General features: G+C 34.0%; 1 protein-coding gene across 1 annotated transcript in view; it reads right to left on the bottom strand.

Annotated features, from left to right (window-relative positions):
- LOC106720056 (B-cell lymphoma/leukemia 11A) overlaps positions 1–19,095 on the bottom strand; it is a 34,695-nt gene extending 15,600 nt beyond the window's left edge. Inside the window, exon 1 of the mRNA XM_014514622.2 lies at positions 18,353–19,095. Within this exon, the coding sequence (XP_014370108.2) occupies positions 18,353–18,389 (37 nt within the window). The 5' untranslated portion in view covers positions 18,390–19,095. The remainder of the gene's footprint in view (positions 1–18,352) is intronic.
- Positions 19,096–20,298: the final 1,203 nt, after the last annotated feature.

Below are 20,298 nucleotides of genomic sequence, written 5' to 3' on the forward strand. Positions count from 1 at the left end.
ATCGACAGACCAATCAAAGAGAGTATAGTATAGTAGGTAATATTTAAGAGTTGTCCCGGTGCGTTTTTTTTGGAGATCCTGGGACTCTCACTATTTGTACTCAAGGATAGCCACCGAGGGGGTTTAAGTGAGTCAAGTCTTAAATAACCCTGTCTTTCCCCCAGAAGACAGGGTATCTTTTGAAGATCCGAAATAAAAAAAAGATTTCGAGATTGGTTGTGGTAGAGTACTAGTCAGTAGATAAATTTAAAGAGAACAGACTAAACAGGGTAAGAAAAACATCTTTTTTACATAAAGAAGTATATTATATCTGTTTTGTCACAAATAATGACAAGAATGACGACATGTTTTGTACAGAGATTTTGGTATGAGAAACCAAAGGTTAGACACATACTACACTATGTATAAATTCGACACTTTCATGTATGTACACGTAGTACAGTAATATAATTCCGGGTTATCGTATCCAATGTTCAGGTAGCCACACCCACTGCGCGTCGAGTGGACAGCGGTCAGCTAGCGCCCTTTCGCCGACACCCACGCACACGCCTGATTTATTACCGCTATTCCAATGATTTCAATAAGGGATGACATATTTATAGGACTTCGGTATTCTATACTCTGTATTCATGTACCATATTTGGTAGTGTATTTATACTTATATAGTAAATGTGTAGACAATTTCAGATCTATAATTGTTTGTGGTGATAGGTAATTAGTTTTTAATAATTTTTTTTATGGCATGAATAAAATAATTTAGGATTATGATTTATAATTAGTAAATAAAGCACAACAGGCAACACTGTGGTTTTTGAAAAGTAAATTAAAAAAAAAATGATTAACATTTGAATAATGTATACATAAACATTTGCGTACATTTTTAGATAAAATAAGAAAGTATCAATAAATAATACAGATTCAGGTTAATCGATAAGATAGAATATGACTCAAATAAATATCGGTGATTTATTGAAAAGCCGTCTGGCCGTTGACAGTGGACTGAGGTAGGGGGCGCCACCCTCGTGGGTGTTGTACCGAAAAGTTTAAATTAGCTCGTTACACATCGCACACGTCGTCGGTAACTGAGCATTGTTTTTTCGCATAGAAAAGGTCACTGGAAGCCAACTTGTGTGTTAGCGAAGTTCCGACCGTCGTCACCGTATAAATTATTAATTACATTTTGTCCCGGCACGCTGCTGATCCTAACACCATGTTAATTTGTAAAACGTCTCTTAAATTTACAAGGGTTTCCGTATTTAATACTTGGCTCTTTTAAATTAAAAAAATATCAAGAAATTTGTATAAAAACGTGAAAAAATAACTCAAAATATTCTTAACCTTGAAGTTTAGGTAATTCGTCATTCTGGAATCTTTGACCTTTGTTAAAAATGTAGCTTTAAACTGTAAATTCCTGTAGATTCGAATTATCTAAAGATTGTCTTGTATTTCGAAGCAATAGCGTTTTTTTAGTAAGCTATGTAAGAAAAGGACTTGACTCGAAAATATCTATACAGCTGTTGAAAAACACGGATAATTTCAATCCCTCTTACGAGTAATTTTTACTCATGCTAAATTCACTCTCTCGAGAAAATAACGTATTTAATGGATCAAATTTTCTTTCTTTGTAATTATTTTAATTAAGAAAATGTTTTTAAAAATTCCATCGTTGAATTAGCTGCATCTATACAGATTGAAACAAAAGAAGAATACAAACAAAACAGCGGCGCGGTATCGAATTCTGTGTATAAATGTACAAAACAAAAATGACAGGCATTGTACACTGAATCTAAAAGATTGATCACTGACCTATCCGTAATACGATGAGGTTCGAACAAAAATTCATTCAACTCTGACACAACTATGACCAGCGTGTCCGATATTAATTGGCAGGGGTATAACGCATTGTGGTTACGTTGCAACGAACTGTAGGTATTGGTACAGTCGCATACAGTCGAGGACTTTTATTTCCTACCCATTTCGATTAATAATCGATAATAATCATTAGGTCAAAAATTGGTTCTAGTAACTCATATAATTATGTGTATTAGGTCTTATGGTAATAGTTTGTTGTGCGGTTATCGGATCCTAATTGAAAGAAAATTTAAATGTTTGACTATACATCAATTTATATCATATAATACACTAGTGAATTTAATTAGTAATAACGAAAGTCTTGCAAAACTATGCGTCTACACGACTGTACTTGGTATGAAATAGAAATATGTATTGAATAAGGGTGCTTTTTTCCATATTTGGATTTTGTGGGGGCGTATTAATTGTTACATTTTATTTTGCTCTGTATTGCACACCGTTTTATTATTATTAATGTTTTAGCACACAAGAACTTACAATGATGAATTCTTATTATATACTTATACAATTCGAGTACATATTAATATTGCCAATGTATAAATTTAATTTAGGAATTTTCGTTTAAAAAAACACACATTAGTTGCCTCGATCATTTTATTTCGCCAACAAGTCCAGTTTGTATTTGTTTTGTTTTGATTCCGCTTTACGTTACCGAAGCATGAATTTTGACATCACAGTTTCTTTGATAACATCTCTTTTCAATGGATCAGGTTGTCGGAAATGGACATTGCGTTCAAAGGCCCATTCGATATAAAGCCCTGTGTCGGCAAATTCCGATTCAACATTAACCGCCTTATTTTTTATCTACGCCTGTATAGAACTTCATCTTTAAGATATACGATATTAAAGTACAATCATGAATTAATTGCGAGAGATTTTAACGACGCGAATTCCAATCGCCAGGGCTGAATATTAAAAAAAAAATCCAGACAAGGCGTAGACAGATACAGTGTCTAAAGGGTAAACCATTTAGGTACTTTTTCTGTTTCCAATAGAAATAATTTTAATATATGTTCAAAAATCACAATTTTTATTTAGGAATTAAAACTTTAGAATTTTATGTAAATGTATAACTGTAAATATGAAAAATCAATGTTCTTTTTAAGTTCAACTTCTATATTGCAGTATAAATCTTCAGGCATTAAAAATGCCAAGTCTTTATTCTTTGATTTAAATTAAAAATAAAAGTGCATGTATTGTCGAGGTATAAAGAAATTATATGAAACAATGGGGGCGCTAAACACAAAAGTGCAGAGGGAAAAGCAGTCCTAGGACCATATTGCGCTGCGAACCGCCCAGGTCTCACCGCTATTCGCGTCAGTAGGCGGGTTGTGTCAACATTGCCTAATGACGTCACACTTCTTCCAACATGGCCACTCCGCAACCCTTGCTGCCTATAATTACCCTTAGCAAATGAAGCAGGAGATTTTATTGTATAAAACTCAAGTACTCCGAGTTTGTACCTAAGTTTGTATATAACAGTTTTATATACCAGTACAAAGAGGTAAGAAGTGAATAAAAAAACATGGCGGAACAAAAATAATAGAAATATCTCATAAGCTTTGTAATGTACCATACAAACAAACATAATTATAACTTTTAATATTGTTCATACGTCAGAATCAAAGGTAAAATTCTAGATATTTATCACTGTGAAATTACGTACATATTTATTAATTTACAAAAGACTAGCAGTTGCCCGCGACTTCGCCTATGCGAATTTATTAAAAAATCTAGTAGTAAATATAGCCGTATATGTAATATGTCACCCGGAGATAGTGTAGCTTCCCTACAGTGAAAGAATTTACAAACAAACAAACATCAAATCTATCCTCTTTATAATATTGTGTTATAGAAAACTGTTTATTTAATACATAATAGTGTCTAAAAATTTAAGATTTAAGATATGATTTTTCGATTTCTAATTACGTTACTTATCTCTCCAAATGATGCTTACATCACGTAAAATGATTAATTAGTTGAAACTATTTTTGTTTTCAACAAAAATGTTACTTATAATAGACCTCGGGTGATAGCGCTCTAAAAGTTAACAATCACTGTCGTATATAAATACTGAATAAATAATTAAACATTTTCTAAACAAGTAAATATAAAGCATCTAAAGACTATCAAATTATGATAGGCTGACTATAAAACACGATTAGCTCTTAAGGGGACGCTTCTCGTCCACCGATAGATAATCAAATTATCCGAAGTAATTCCGAGCGGCGAAAACGTCTGATTATCATCGCCTTGTTTTTTTTTCTCGACCTCAGGGAACTAAAGAAACATTATTCGATGGCGGAATATTTGCTATATTTACAAAAATCGATTTAAAACATACTGTTATATATTTTCCATCCAATTTTTCAACTCAATTGAAAGAGGAAATGTTTAAAATTCTTGAATTATATTTAGACCACTTTATTCGATATTAAAAGCTACTATCGTATTATTTATAATGTAGTTAATAGTAGCTAATATGCAGAATTTCTTATATAGCAAACTAATTTCTCTAAGAAATGTCTTATCTTATTTATAGAAAAAAACGGAACTGAACTCTGTTATGTTTTTATGTAACACAGGTAGATGCGGTCTCAGGGGACAAAATTTGCGCAAAAAAAGAAAAGACCACAAAGTCGTTTGATCAAATTAGGCTGGGTCAGTAATCGTGTTACTGATACCCAATACCGACAACGTTCCAAATAACCAGAGGAAAACAGAGCCCTCGAGTATTGCCTGTTCTGTTCGTTAGAGAGATTTGAATTTTTTCGCCATGGGTCGAATTTTTTTTTCATCTCTCCAAGCACGAAACGTGATACGCACTTGGGGTAGATGGACAACCCTTAATAGAAAAATATTGAGTGAAATTTTTTGAAATATACGATATTTCACTCGATGTGAAAATGGAATTTTTTAATCGAAATTCGACACTGGTCGGTTACTTATCGTTTATTTATAGAACTTATTAAGAATACAAATATGATATGGATTAACTTACTACTGCATTCATTTTATGATTTTGTAATAAATAAATGAGATAACTTAATCAATTTAAAATTATTTTTTATTAATCAATGTAATATTTTTTCCTAATTTAATAGGTGCAAGTAAACGAGGCACATTTCGTGGTAGAGTTGTATTTTCTATGCATCTAAAAGGACTAAAGTTTAAAAGAATTAGAGATCAAAATTTAAACCATCTCATAAAGTCCTACAAAGTGTGTCTTAAAATTTATAGCGGCTTATTAATAAGGAAGTATATAATATTATAATATTAGATGGATATATCAAAGTATGTACATATACAGCGTGTGTAAAAAGGTTATGGAGAAAGCCTTCTGCGGCTTTCATTCGAAGGATATTTGTCACGGTACGAGTGTCAATAAAAACGCCACACCGGACTGTCTGCCACTATACCACAATACAATAGGGATGTAATCACCGGTTTTTCCTTATCGATGTATTGTATCTTTAGAGAAAATTCATTCTATCGCTTGTAATAGGTAATAATGAGTTATACGAAAACAAAAGATTGTCTTCTTCCTATGAGTACAGATTAAAAAATTGGTACAGTGTGGATGTATAAATTTTAACAATTTTTATTACCATCATCATATAACTTAAATAATGAAATTTGTAGAAAAGCATTAGTCCTGTATCTTTAGTTTCGTGGTCGTTATTTATATACATATGACACTTTTACAAAGATTACATAAAAAGTAAAAGTAAAAGGTCGAAAATATGTTGCGTTTCCATTTTGACGTATTACACATGATATATTTAACAGTTTTAATTCACCCTCAATATTTCTATCGATGATCGATCATAAGTATCGATAGAATGGGCCGGGTCTATAACAATGTACCCGTTAAAGCGGACACTTAACCCCTAATCCTCGGCAGTTCTTCCCCGCTGGCGGCTGGCGAGCGTTTATGGCAAAAATCTTAATTCTACGGCTGCTCTGACGTTAACTGCTCGCCGGTAATTACTACCAGGAGCTGTATCTATTACATCGAGTGTGCTCTATCTATTTATGTCTAATCAGTAATCAGACTGTTTAAGTTGTATACACATAAGGTTCAATTTCCTGCAAATTATTTTGAAAAGATAGAGCATTTCGAATTTGTACGTATGAAAAATTCTTATGATTTTCCCACTTTCTCATACTTACATACTAATTGGTTTCGAAAAGGAGGTTTGAGTCTGCAATAGAATTGGAACAGGATGACTATCTGATTTTCAATCATATTTTTTTTTTAGTTAGGTAATCACATTGGTAATAAAAAGCCAGGGTTTTTTCTAAAACCAAATTAAATCAAATTTCACTTATAATAAAACATAATACAGCTCAAGATAAAAGATATCCAACCTTTCATAATACAAATTAACGTATATGGCAGACAATAAAAATATATCAAATAACTTTTTAACAACCAAAGATACGTACACATTTGAAATCGTAAATAAAGTATAAAACTCCTGTACTATTGAATTTAAAGACTAAATTTTAATCCATTTCCTACAAAACAACAGAAAACAATGTTCCGTTGAAACCCAGCAATCTCGGCGCGGTATTGTTTTTGCGTAAAGCCGAAACGCATTCAAAAAGTATTTTTCGAGAGTATGAAACAAACGACGTAGTTTTTCCTGAAGCAATAAAAGTGAGGTCATAAAGAGACGTCCGGTCGGGAGCTATGCCAGCGACCACGGTACCCTCAGCGCTTGCGAATGCAGCGAACATTAATAAATACTGGACGGCGTCGGCTCGTTCCAAAAACTTTGTACCATACATTGCAAAAATTGCACGATACAAATATTTTTACGAGTATGAAATCCAAACGTGATTAAGTAGAACTTTGACACTGTAATACAAAAGTGATAGGCTACGCGTAACTAAACCTATGTAGGCTAAAATGATCTGTAAAAAATTAGCCATTTGGTGATTTAACAATGTTTACTTTTTCGAATTGTGTTATACGTCTATGGTAAGCTTTTTCATGTTATGGTAAGTTAAATTGGCAATAGAATTTAAATAGCGATCCTCAATTATTTATCGCAAATTTATGAAGATGGAAATTACATTTGCATTTTTATTAAAAAACAACAATCCCGAATTAAAGTAACGACCGTATTCTGAGCGTGGACTTCACTCGGCCTATTACTCTCTGGTCATTATTTTGACTTACGACTTTTGTGGCAAGAAATTTGCGGTCAATGCATTCGAGGAATGCAGTTCTATCTGAAATATAATTTTAAATATTACCCCTATGTTGATATAGTGTTGAGGTTTCATAGCTAAGTAGTTTGCTTTGAACGTTCGAAGCTTGTAGTTGACAGAAAGTTTCTCACACAAACATCTACGTTCGTATTGACTTTTAAGTTCAATTTCGTAAAAATGTTTTATACTTTTGCAATAGGAAAACTAAGTTTTAAAAGATAAAGTGTTTTATTATCTAAGAAAACAGAAAAAGAAGAATTTCTTCCAGATGATTCATAGATTAAAAAATGATTTGTTTAGATATGAAGTAGTAGGAGTGTTAGAGTGTATCGGGCTTGGCTTATTCCAGCTAAATTAATATTAATTAGTTATAATTATGAAAATATTAAATGACACGTCTTCCGTTTTTTTTTTCTGCAATATTCAATAACTAATTTCTATGAATATTAGGTACATTGAGTACAGAAATTAATGATGTCAATTTATGGCCCCGAGCGAATTTGATTCGCACAAACTTATGATACACGGCATTCGTCCACTTACGCACTCATTTATATGTTAATATAAATAACATTGGTTTCGTTGTGATTCGTATATAGATAGGAATCGAGAAAAGATATCATTTTCACTGCCTTATTACTTTCCAATTTGTCCTGAACATTGGTTATTGCCCCGTTTATGGCTACCCTCTATTCTGAATTAACTTGATCACTGACATTTTCATTCAGTGTATATAGTATATAGAATTCTAAAATACATGAATACATGGCTGTAGATATATGTAACATTATATGTAAAGTCATAAAGTATATGTTTTTTCTAAACAAATATGTTCACTTGCAATACCTTTTCGCCTTAAGTCGATTCCAGAGTCGAAAAATCTTGACTTACTCCTTGATGATAAATCCATTTTCTTTATTGTTTCAAGATGTTAAAACTAAAGTGTCTATGTGTCCAATCCAAAAAATAATGTTCATAAAATTACACTAATTAACACTGGAACTCGAACATCGAAGTACCAAAGACCACTGGGCACTTCGCGCGAGACTCCTTGAGGTCAAAAAGCATGTGATCATCTTCGCAGATGAACACAGACTGACTGGCTAGCTCGATAAAGTTTGAGTCCCGAAAATTTAATGAAAGAAAAAACCAGCCCCAGAGTCCCAGGTAAAAAAATCCCGTATCAAAACCGCCGTTTCCTAGTGACCCCGATCGCTCTCCCATCCCTTTGTTGGGCTCCTTTTATTTATAATAGTACATTTTTTTCACACACGCCACCCCAAATAACGTGCGAGCAAAAATATGCGTAATCGTACAGCACCTACCCGGGCGCAGCGGCCGCGGCGAAAGCGTCATACAGAAAAAAATCCACTGTCCCCCATTTGAATAGCAAAAAGTGCATGTCACTGCGAAAATGGTATTAGTGAATGAATATGATTTTGTACAGATATAAATGGATGGATGACTTATAATTGTGTCGCTTTATATTTAGCGTAAATTATTGGTGTCAAAAGTTATTATACTCGTATGAATCTGTTACGGAAACCCGGTGGACTAAAATAATTTAAATAAACATGTTTGATAATTTAGAAATAATTAAGACGTAACTTAGAAAACCCACATAATTATAGCAACATTTTTTAATCGACAAGACACAAGAGAATGCTTTCTGCGAATAATTTTTTGCCCTATAAAAAGTGCAATATGTCCTAATCAATGTATCTATTCCTTTGTTAAGCATAAGGCATAAAAAAAGGTTGTCAAATATAGTACATATAATCGTTTCCTTTCCAACTTCGTGACTAATATATCCTCTCTCAACTATTCTATTGAAAGACATGAGACCTCATATGTGCGTTATTCGGACAGAAATCGATAAAGAAATTTCATGTTAGTTAATAACCGTAATAATGTTAGGGCAATCAGATTTAGCAGCCAAAATGTGAGCGAAGTGACCCCAAAGAGACGCAATGTTTGCTATTTCTGCGTAAACAAACACAGAAGATTGACATCGAGTGTACATCTGGTAGGCACAAGCAAACAATAGGGGAAGCGATAAACAATATATAATTCGATTTTACTACGGTTGGCTACGACAAATTGCGTGTGATGTTGGATTCCGAAATAGCATTAATACTATTTTTTGCCGCTAGCTGTATTAGGTTCCAGTTATTTGCAATCAAATGCAAGTAAATCAAATTTATAAATATGAATAGTAATTGGACCCTTCAACTGGACTACGATAAATTTTGTCAAACTAAGTCTGAATAGATTTTTTTTATCATTTAAAATGCTTCAAGTAACTAATTTTTTAGGTAGACATTTCAATAGATCTTGACCACTGTTCACTACGTATCCAATTTATAGTAATACGTTGTCATACCGCAAATTAGGGAGACAGTCAAATTGATGTTTGACCACTGATCCACGATCTGTTCTATGTGGTAAACAAAATGAATAACATAACAGAAGAACAACGATAACAAAAAAACCTCTGATATAATTTGATACAAGAGAACAGAAGGTGATAATATAAAAAAAGGATACAGTTACGCGAGCCGTTGTCCGAGATTATGATCCGAAATTTCTGATGAATGTTGAGGTTACCTGGCCGATGGGGCGTGTGAAAACGGAACAGGTGGCCGCGGCGTCTTCCGCTCGACCCGGTAATTATAGAACGGACGGACAATGGCGACGCGTGATGCGCGGGAGTAGCTTAACACGATGGTTGCGGTTTTTCTGCACTCGAGTGCAAATGCGTCCCTGTGGCGGACTTTTAAACATTGCCATCAAATTCTTTAGGAATGTTTAACTTCTGTTTTTAAATATAGGTATAAAAATAGTAAAGCAGAACAAAAAAAATCACATTTTTTGTTCTGCATTAATGAAAGCTGAGTTGCTGTCGCAACCGAGCAAAGCTGGGATTTTTATTATCGACTTGTCTATAGTCCTAGAAAGTGATTATTAATCATCATTTCTCATTTGTTTATGATCTATAAACTAAACTGTTGATTCAAATGTACAGAAGAAAATAAATTTGATATGTAATTTTGCAAAAAAAAACACACACAAATGTGTTCCGATTCTGGTCAAGGAATCCTTTGTCGAGTGTATTGACGGATGAAGGTCTCAAAGGGTTGGATGCCACCTTTGAAAGAAAAAATAACTGACAGCGTGAGAGTCAAACTAAAAGACATATGCATGCGAATTGTTTACTAGAATATTATTCTGCAAGTGTATATTTTTTACAATATTAAGTATTAATACGTATTGTCATTGTAAAAAATTATTAATTGAAACAGGGTTAAACAAAACGTTATCTAAAATAAATTGACCGTTAAAAGCAGAGCCACCATAAATGTAGCTGTGAAGTGGTTTTTCCAAATGCGATTCAATGTTTCTAGAATTTTAAGAGAAAACCGTGACAAGCGAATCATGGGACTTAAAGGAATCAATTGACTAAGCAATTTACAGGAATTGCCAATCGAAAAGGCTATAAATGGATAAGACGCGAGTTTCGTTTTCAATACCTCAAGTGTAGTTGGTAGTTGGACGTTTGAATCGGTCGGCGCAGACAATGGACGATGGTAGAGTCGCACGCGGGTCACTCGGCGGTTATCTCGCGATCGGAAGAAAGCCGATCTTTGCGGCCGCACCGTCAAATTTATTGTACTGTTCGCCTCTGCTGTACAGTTATTCGCTACTCTGTGGTCACGTTTAATCATACGTGTTGTCATAAAATTTTCTATATTTAATTAAATGTGCCATGATACTGGGACCTAGTCATGACTGCATATGTAATGTGCTGGTAAGAAGTAAAGTCATTGAAGCTTTAGAAATCAACTCTTGTCTGTAGATTACTTTGAATAACATAAGTTTGTCATCATATTGGTGTTTTGATCAGGATCCTAAGAAGAAGAAATATACGATTTTTTATTTGTTTGTTTTAACATTTTTAATCGAGAACCTCCGTTAGTTGACAGATTAGTTTCGGAAAGATCTATATTAGTTCAAATATGAACATTAGTATAATTGTCTCACGGTATAACGGGCAATATCTTGCAAAAAAGTGCCATGTTTGGTTTGCAGTAGCATTTCACATGGCCTCAATTAAACAGTCATCACTCAGACGGATGTGGGTGCACAATCTTACGGCGGCGGCGGGTCATCGCGTTAACAAGGCGAGCGGTCACGAGCTGCCCGCTATGGGAAAGCTCCCAGCATACAATTGCATTCTAATACCTCACTGCGTCCGTTTCTTAGCTATTTTTTAATCTGTCTGTCTTCTTTGTTTTTTAAGTACCACTGATGCTTGACTTATTTTAATAAGAAGTGTCACACTAATGATTGTAGATAGTAACAAAGACTAACCTATGACCTATTTTACGATATCAATTATGAAAAATTTCATTTCAATAAAGAAAAAACTAATTACATGCTATGATTTTGTTTTTAAAAGGGAAATCCTGTAGTTTAACCCGACAATATTTCTGAATAATCTGTGGTGAAAGTGAAATCAATTACCTATATAATATTCCACCGAAGTCTTAAATGCCGTAAACCTTTTCCCGATCTGTATTAATTATAAAGTATGTAATTATATTTAAAATTAAGCAAATAAAATTAAGTCGAAGTACCGAATTGTATTAAACGGTACAGACCTCGGCCCATGGCGCTATAAATCTCAAAGAACTCCCACGCGGAAACACCGATGCAACGAACAATACGCTAACATACAACAAACACAATATAAATCATAACTGAACATCAGACTATCTTTCACTCCTTTGACTCTGTACCTTATGATTTTTAACACCCACTTAATCTCTTCAAGCGAAACAATAAGCCTTTTAAAACATTGCAACATCGGTTTAAGCTCGCTTAGCAAAACGTGGGATGAAAGTTACGATATCAACCAGTGTTTATTTTTTGGTGTCGGCGCTGTCTAATTACAATTAACTCTATGATTTATTTTATTTTGAGTTCGCTTTATTTCGATCACGTAATACGAATGGTTACGTTTCACGCGTCATAATATTGAATTAGTCATAATTGAACCAAATCTAGCCTAGCATAAATAAGAAAAATAATACCCAAAATTAGTTTTTTTTTATTTCGTTACACACAATCGCGTTACTGTCCGTTTCGCTCTTCTTTTCTTTGTCGAATGGATGTAGAAAAAAATTAAATAAATCGAGGAATCTCGATGAATCAAAAGCATTGGACAATGGTCACGGGGGATCATTCAGGCGGCGGACGTTTCGGGATGAAGGATGACAGAAATAAAAGCACAGGTAAAAACCACGCGGCTTTGCTCGTGTCAATCAAAAGTATAGACTATCAAGTAACATGCGAGATGCAAAAAATTATAAACTTTTTTTTTATTTTGGCTATTTGGCGGTGAGATAACTTCTTTCGTTTTATAAATTTCATGTTTATAAGCAGTTTTTTGTTCTGCTTTTAGAAAAAAGTGCTTTCTTTCTCCCAATCTACTAAGATTTGAAAATTTCAATTCTATTTAAATCCTACTCCATGAAAACAAGCTTATAGATAAGTTCTAAGAGAGTGAAAGATTAATACTTTTACTTGTTTCAAACCAAGTACGGAAGCTACGACTAAAATAATTGCATTGTCATAATTGAAGACTAGAAAAAAAAAATGAAAAATTGAAAGTGACACTCGTAAACCCTTTTCTAATAAACGATGAAAGGATGACGAATAATGATACACAATACTTATTTAGCCTACAGGCGACTTCGACCCTATTCGCCATTGTTACAGTATTATCGATGTTCATAGACGGACTTCTGAGCCTGTTTTGCCCAAAAAAAACCTTTGACCAAAATTGTTTGTCAAACGCGGGTCGGATTATTTTTTGTTCAGGTGTTTATCGAAGTTTGACCATGGGAAAATATCACAGATTCAGGTGCCTCTATCGAATTCGGGTCTATTGTCAACCTGTTGTATGTTATTAGAGATAAGAATCTTTGCAGCGTTTGTTTGACTACGTTACCATTCCAATTTTTAAAATTTACTGTTTACTACAACGGTACCACCTTAGTGGTTAAGTATTTATATTACGTTCTACTAAATGTATGTTCTAATTTCTGTAATTTTTAGAGTATTTTTCTAAAACTACTACTACTACTAGTAGTTGTTAAAATGTCTTTCTTTTAGCTCGAAAAAGTTCCGGCATTATTGCATTAGCTATTGAAGATGTTAAAAAAATTCCTATTTCCACACAGAATCTTTCTTATCATTACCTTGGATAAAGGAAACCTTTACAACTATGTCTATTGAGTTAAAGGCTTGATCGTACACCTACCAAAGTTTAAATCGTCGCTAGCGTTTCTTCGACATTAACAAATCGGTATCAAAGCCTGACAAAGATGGACTCTTGAGAATCTGTCCACCCACTCCCTGTCTATTGATCGTAGTACCTTCACAATAAATTAATTCCTGTTATGAACGCCTTTTTAATCCATTGTATTTTTCTTTTATCTATTTAACTAGACCTCTAAATGGAGTTTAATGTTCGGTCATCGGTCAGTGTAAAGGTCTTTTATAATTACGGAACAAGACAGGAACAAATGTTTTTAACATTTAACATTGGAGCGTTATTTCAAAGTGGTAAGAAGGATAAGTAAATACATTAATTAGTTATTGTTGATATGCACAAGTTATATTTTAATTCGTTGGAAGATTGGCTCTATGTGTGTGAATAACCAGAAATGTTTCTTCATAAAATATTGATTGTAAATTTGTAAAGGACAACTAAGGTGAGAACAAAGATCTTTGCTACAGATTAGCTTAACAGAATTGGTCAATTATCATTCAGTTTTATCTTAAACCATTGGATTAGTGTAATTCCTTGAAAGGGTTCCATGTTTGGTCTCAACTTTTATTGTTTGTTGCATGATTTTTGTTGTTGATAGAAATAATCCTATTTCCAGACAATAAATTGTCTAAGTTTTAATGATTTTAAAGTTTGCAATTTTTCTCTTCAACAACAATCTGTAATCCTGTATCTATATTAAGTAATCTAATAATATCTACAGCAAATATTTTAATTGTCTATTTTTTTAAATTTCTATTGATTTGTTATGTTACTAATATTATAAATGCGAATGTTTAGATGGATGGATGGATGGGTAATTGTTTGAAGGTACGGAACTTCGGAACGGCTCAATGGATCTTGATGAAATTTGGCAAATATGTAGAGCATAGTCTGGAAGAACACATAAGTTACTTATAATTTTTTTTTAATTCCACACGGACGGGGTCATTGCCATGTGCTTTATGCACATATCTTATATAGGTAACTATATTATATATGAGCTTATGTACAGAAAATAATTTTAAATTATCATCTTATAATATAACTTGTATTAAAAAACTATATTTCTGATCAAGTTAGTCATAAATAAACATTTACCTCCAACGTTGTTTTGCATCACTTAACAGCGCGGGACTAATAAATCCAAATTAAACTTTGTCTGGACCTCCGTTTGACATAACATATGTAAATCCATACACATCTTTATCTTTGGGATCACAAAAACAATGCCGGTGGATGTGGACATTAAGAAAAATAAATCCACCGTCGGTCCAGTTGCAAAGAGAGCGGGTGGCCGACGCCGACGACCGCTCACATCATTATTCGTAATACCGAAATTAACTTTATTCCCATCATTTAAATATCGGCTACCTCTTATTAAAGACATTGTTCCTTCTTTCTTTGTATTCTTTTTCTCTAATTTCTTCATCACAATTTATAATAATATAGCTAAAGGATCTTGGGTTTAGTATAAAAATATATTTATTTCTCACTACATACATGGCGTACCTTTCTACCCATTTATCCATTATCTACACCTACTCAAACTTCGTATCCGTTAGCAATTTTTATAGCAGCTGTTAAGATAAACCAAACGTTGCCTTACCAAAGTTAAAAATTAACGAGTAAATTAAAATTAATAAAAACATTTATTAATTATCCCGTGTATTAATTTTCTGTGGGTACTTCGACGATCGACAACGATCTTTCCTAGACGGAATCGATTCAAAGTATCAAGACCTAAGTAGCAGCTGTAACTTTGTACCAAGGATCAAGATTGAAAGTTCCGCTTGTAAATGCGATGCTTCGATATTCGCTTAATGAAGACATATTGAATCGCAAAGCGGCGAACGACATAGTCAACGTTTTAAATTGACATGCGGCCTTTTATGTGATATCCGCCCTTTATAAAAAATTACATTAGGTATTAATCAAAATACAAGCAATTATAACATCAATTTACTCTTGATAACTTCTTCTAAAAAAAAAAATCAGAATAATTCCGGGTTCGTTATCAGTTAATGTATACGAAATATGAAGTGGTCAAAAAAATAAGGAAGCTTTTATAGAATTGACTGAGTACAATCAGGTCTACGACAAGCATCCGAATTGCATTGGCCTTTAAAAAACAAAAACACTCTACGTCCTTAAAGTGAAAATTAGAGCTACAGTAGTCAGGAATCGTTGTTTAATAAATTATTTAGTGAGCGGCATCGGACTGAAGGGAAGTTAACTTGGATTTTTAAAAGTTTGCAAAAGTTAGGAATACGTGGCAGAACTCGTGTCTGATAATGTAATTCTATGATTCCCTAATTCACACCTTTGAGGAGGGTTAAAAAAGCCGAGCCCCTCTGTCCTCTGCAAATTGTAATTGGGGGTTACTTTTTAAAATTTACGGGTAGCCAATTTTAAATTAGATACACCTTGTCTTAATGCTTTCTTGTTGTCCCCAATAAAAATGTTTTTTAACTTTATGTTGAGATACATTTTTACCTTTCATTGTTAAGAATTTCCTTTCATATCTTTTACTTTGATTATTTCATAGTCATTCGTAATCATTTGTTGACCACCAAATACTGAGAGAAATTGGTGAAATTGTTCGATATGACTTCTATATTGATTTACAAAACAAAATAAAAAAAAATAAAACCGTTCCTTCAAACCTACGCGCACCAGCAATGTAGACGCAAAAGAGGGGGTTGCTTTGTTCGGGGCGTACAAAAAGCAAGTGCCTTACTCGAGGCTCCTGCGCCGGTAATAAGAACAAACGTGTCACCGATGAGATGACGCGTGTCGGCCAATCGGGCGGGAGGCCGCAGCCGTCGGTGACGTCACCTGGCCACCGACCAATAGCGGTGCCCCCTCGCCGACGGTCAACTTGGACTAATTGGCGTTGTGTGCGATAACTCTCTAGCCAAGAGGAATCTGTGCACTCGATTCGGCGCACACGCATGACTTACCTCTACACACACACATGCAAATACTATGCAAATAAAAATCTCTTGAGAGATAAGCAAATATCTTGTAAAATAAAGGAATCAAATATTTTTGGATAATAAACAAATTAAAATAAAGTAGATACCAAAAGACACTTACTTATTCACCGTCTTTTAACTTAAGCGGTATTGCCAGTCTGTAAATACTGACCTTTTTAGGAAAATATCCCTTAGTTTAAAAAAAAATATATATATCAAGTCATCTGTGGCTAATTCTCTAGCGAGTTGTCTTTATCTCGCTACGATTATGCCAGCTTAAAATTAGCCAATGAAGGAAATATAGTTTTTAAAAACAAAAGTAAAGCATGGGAACGTATACAAGAAACGGTTTATGAATTATGTGCAATTATATTAGCCGTCGGACAGTGAGAACTTTACACAATGGGATAAGAATTTTAATGTAAATTAATTAATATGAACAATTTCTAACATCTACAGCATGCTCCGTGCAGACTTTTATAGCCATAAAATTAGCATACGACTTATGTCTTCTTTTAGACAATTAGATATTTTAGTAACTTTTTTTATTGCTAGAAATATAAACTAGAATTCAATCTAGACCGTAACACAGTTTTTCTAATCATTAAAAATCTTCTGGGGAACAAATAAGTATGTAATAAATAAAATAATTTTTACTAACACTTCTTTATTTTTAAGGGTTAAGATAATATGAAGACCTTTGGATTTTGACTAAAGTTTTGCTTTAAAAAAATATATATTTTAACGAATAAATAAAAGTAAGAGGATTGGTAAAATACACATTTGAAATCATTTTATTTTAATATTTACTGCAATATATCACGACAAACAAGACAGTTTGTTCGTGTTGTGTTTTGCTACAAAACGGACACTTAGTGCAAATATAATTAATACTGCTAAGTTATTTTCCATGTTAGATGATTCATTTAAACATTGTCTATATTACATTTGACCTCTGTACATTTGAGTCATTAGGTTTTATGTAATTACGGTCACAGGTGGACCCATTACAGTCAGCGTTAGCAAATGTGTAATTATCTTAGAAAATAACATATTATATTCTCGGTTGAGAATTAATGAATATTTCCAAGTAAATAATATCGTACTATTTTTAAGGGGTAACTTGTGGGATATAATAAGTAATATATTTAATTTTCTGTCCGTACCTACTTAATGATACCTTTACAATAGTGATTTGTTTTGTAACATTCATTATTTATTTGACAAAATTTCTATACGTATGTTTTAGCCAACTTTTAAGTTACATTGCTAACTTAGAATAGGCTTAGGGAGGTTCTTAGAATCTAAGTAGGTATATGTAAATCGTACATTGTTTGTAAAACGTGACAAAACATTATTTTTTATTAATTTTTTAAGTGGTTATAAAAACAATTGACGTCAAAAGATCTTATCGGAAAGTCATAATAGAAAAATCTGAATTTTTAAAAATTGCAGTTTTATTTTAGAAATACCGCGGTATAAATAAGTTGGCACATCATACAGTGTGTTATTAAAAAAAACAAGAATTCTTTTTAAATACTGGCCAGAAAGAATGTTTTGTTGTTTTCGAGTGCTGCATGTTTTGTTGTTGAATAATTTAGAGCAGCAAGTGAGGTAGTCGGTGTAACTCTTTAAAACTATCCCTGTCCCTCTTGGACAGATGACCAAGGTCCCGAGTAAATATTGACTCAAGAGCTACAACATTAAGTAGCTCGTTGCTGACTTGAATAGAGTCTCGTCAGAGCTACTGACTGCAATTGTGTATAACTGTGTGCCCGTTTAAATTTCATTTTTACTTTTTTTTTAGCTAAAAAAGCAACTTGTCATCTTATGTGGAAATTAATCTACTACGAAGAAGCAAGGTACTAAAATTATGCTAGTTTTATCGTAAGTAACAAAATCTGATGCACACTTATTTTGTAAACATCAATGAAGACAATAAACAAACCTTGCGCGATGCGTACAGCTGGCATCTTAATTCTCATCTTGATTTGGTCACCTATTTTTGGATCTTCAACAACTTCTTTATCCTCGGAAACCTTAGTAGCGACAGCTCCTTGTCCGCGGCAGTAGTTCACACGCGCCGCCGGCGCTGCTGCTTATCGGCCCGTTTTAAAACGATTTTGATAACAAAGGTCGAGATGTCACAGAATTGTCCTCGAAAGTCCGACGGCGAGCTACGTATAACAAAATTTTAGTCATCTTTTTAAATCGTTCATTTTTACAGTTTTAATTTTTTAACAACACCGTCTGCTACTTTTTCCTCTTCATGTTGCTTAGAATGTCCCATTCGTCGGCCAAATATTTACTTGCCAAAATGTATTGGTCATAAAACGGCCTTATCAACACTCGAATGAACGTCTCGCACTCTATCTAATCTGAGCGCACTCAGTGGCGATCTTGCATTCCAGCTAATAAGTCGGTTTTTTCACTAATAAATTTTCATATATTAACTTCTTCACTTCAGTCAAAGTCACAGATCTTGCATAGATAATTTAAAAAACAATACGAAATAAAATAATTAACCATTAGCAGAAGGTAACTTTAACAACTTAACAAAAGAAAAGCGAAAATAGTGATAGTCTATTTTGTTTATGAATTTCGCGAAGTAGCGTATACCGCGATCGAGATCGAGTAGGTCGCGCGTGCGGAGCGGTGTAGCAGGTGCGCGGCCGGCCGCCCGCTCTCGCCCGCTGTCCGAGAGCGTCTGTGGCCGTCCTGTGTCCCTTCGCGCGAGGGCGCCCGGCCTCGGGCCTCGTGTCCACGACTCGCGCCGTCTCGCTCCGCTGGCCGAGGGCGACGCGGCGCGCGCGAGTCCGCACGAAGTGGCCAGGGGTTACTCGCGGTCGCCGACGCCTCGGCAACTGAACAGAGACGTCGCGACACTCCCACAAACGCAGCCTCCCAACGCGCGAAAAGGATAGACATTGATCACGAGTGCCGTGCGTCGGTGTGCGTGCGCGGGTGGGGCGAAGATGCAACGCGTACAAAAGAAAAGGGATAATATTTGCCTGCATATTTCATGACTCGATTAGGAGATGGAATTTTTAATTGAATGGACCTGCGACGCGCGGTCAGTACGAGCTTTTTAGAGTTGTATTAATGAAGACAAACGGCTTTAAAACTGTGTTTTTATTTCAAACTTAGTATTACAATTTATAAACTGTACGTAAGTATAAAAATAGAATAAAACCTTGAGTAAGAAACAAAAGCGTTAAATAAAGATAATAAATATTTGAAGAAAAAAAAACGGTGTAAATGTCAAATTAAGTAACAATAATTTTAATCTATGGACGGAAAATTTGTCGTGGCGAAGTCATGTTAGTACGCGTAGCTGGTAGCTACGCACGTAGCATATTCGTAGCAACGTCAGTTAAAATTGTCTCTAAACACATACTTCTAATACTTTTTTCTAATTTTGTTTGGAATTTAAAATTATAATAGACTCAATATAAACAAGCCTTTGTAAAAAGTAAGAAAACGCAACACGTTGAACTCTACAGATGCTAGATCTTTCACTTTCACTCTTCCAAGTTTCCGAGCGCATTTTTTCCCCTCACGTTATTTTACTTAAGACGCTACGAGGAACTTATCTCGGTCGGTCCTTGACTTTAATAAGTTTTATGAGTGTCAGTCGAGACTTAACTGGCGCGAGAACGGGCGGCGAAAAAGAACTTTTTCATAATTGTTTCTCAACTCGCTTCGTGAACTTGGAACTTTTGCCTTCGATTATTGAATTATTTTTTTAATGTTTGTCTACCAGCATTATGTTAAATAGTTTATTATAATTATAGTTTATTAGTCCATGTTTAATATAACATTCTTCTTCGTTATATTTGTATACGATTAGTCAACGTTTATCATTATAACAGTCATTAATATTTATCATATTTC

This window comes from Papilio machaon, chromosome 14 (assembly GCF_912999745.1).
Source record: "Papilio machaon chromosome 14, ilPapMach1.1, whole genome shotgun sequence".
NCBI classification, from domain to species: domain Eukaryota; kingdom Metazoa; phylum Arthropoda; class Insecta; order Lepidoptera; family Papilionidae; genus Papilio; species Papilio machaon.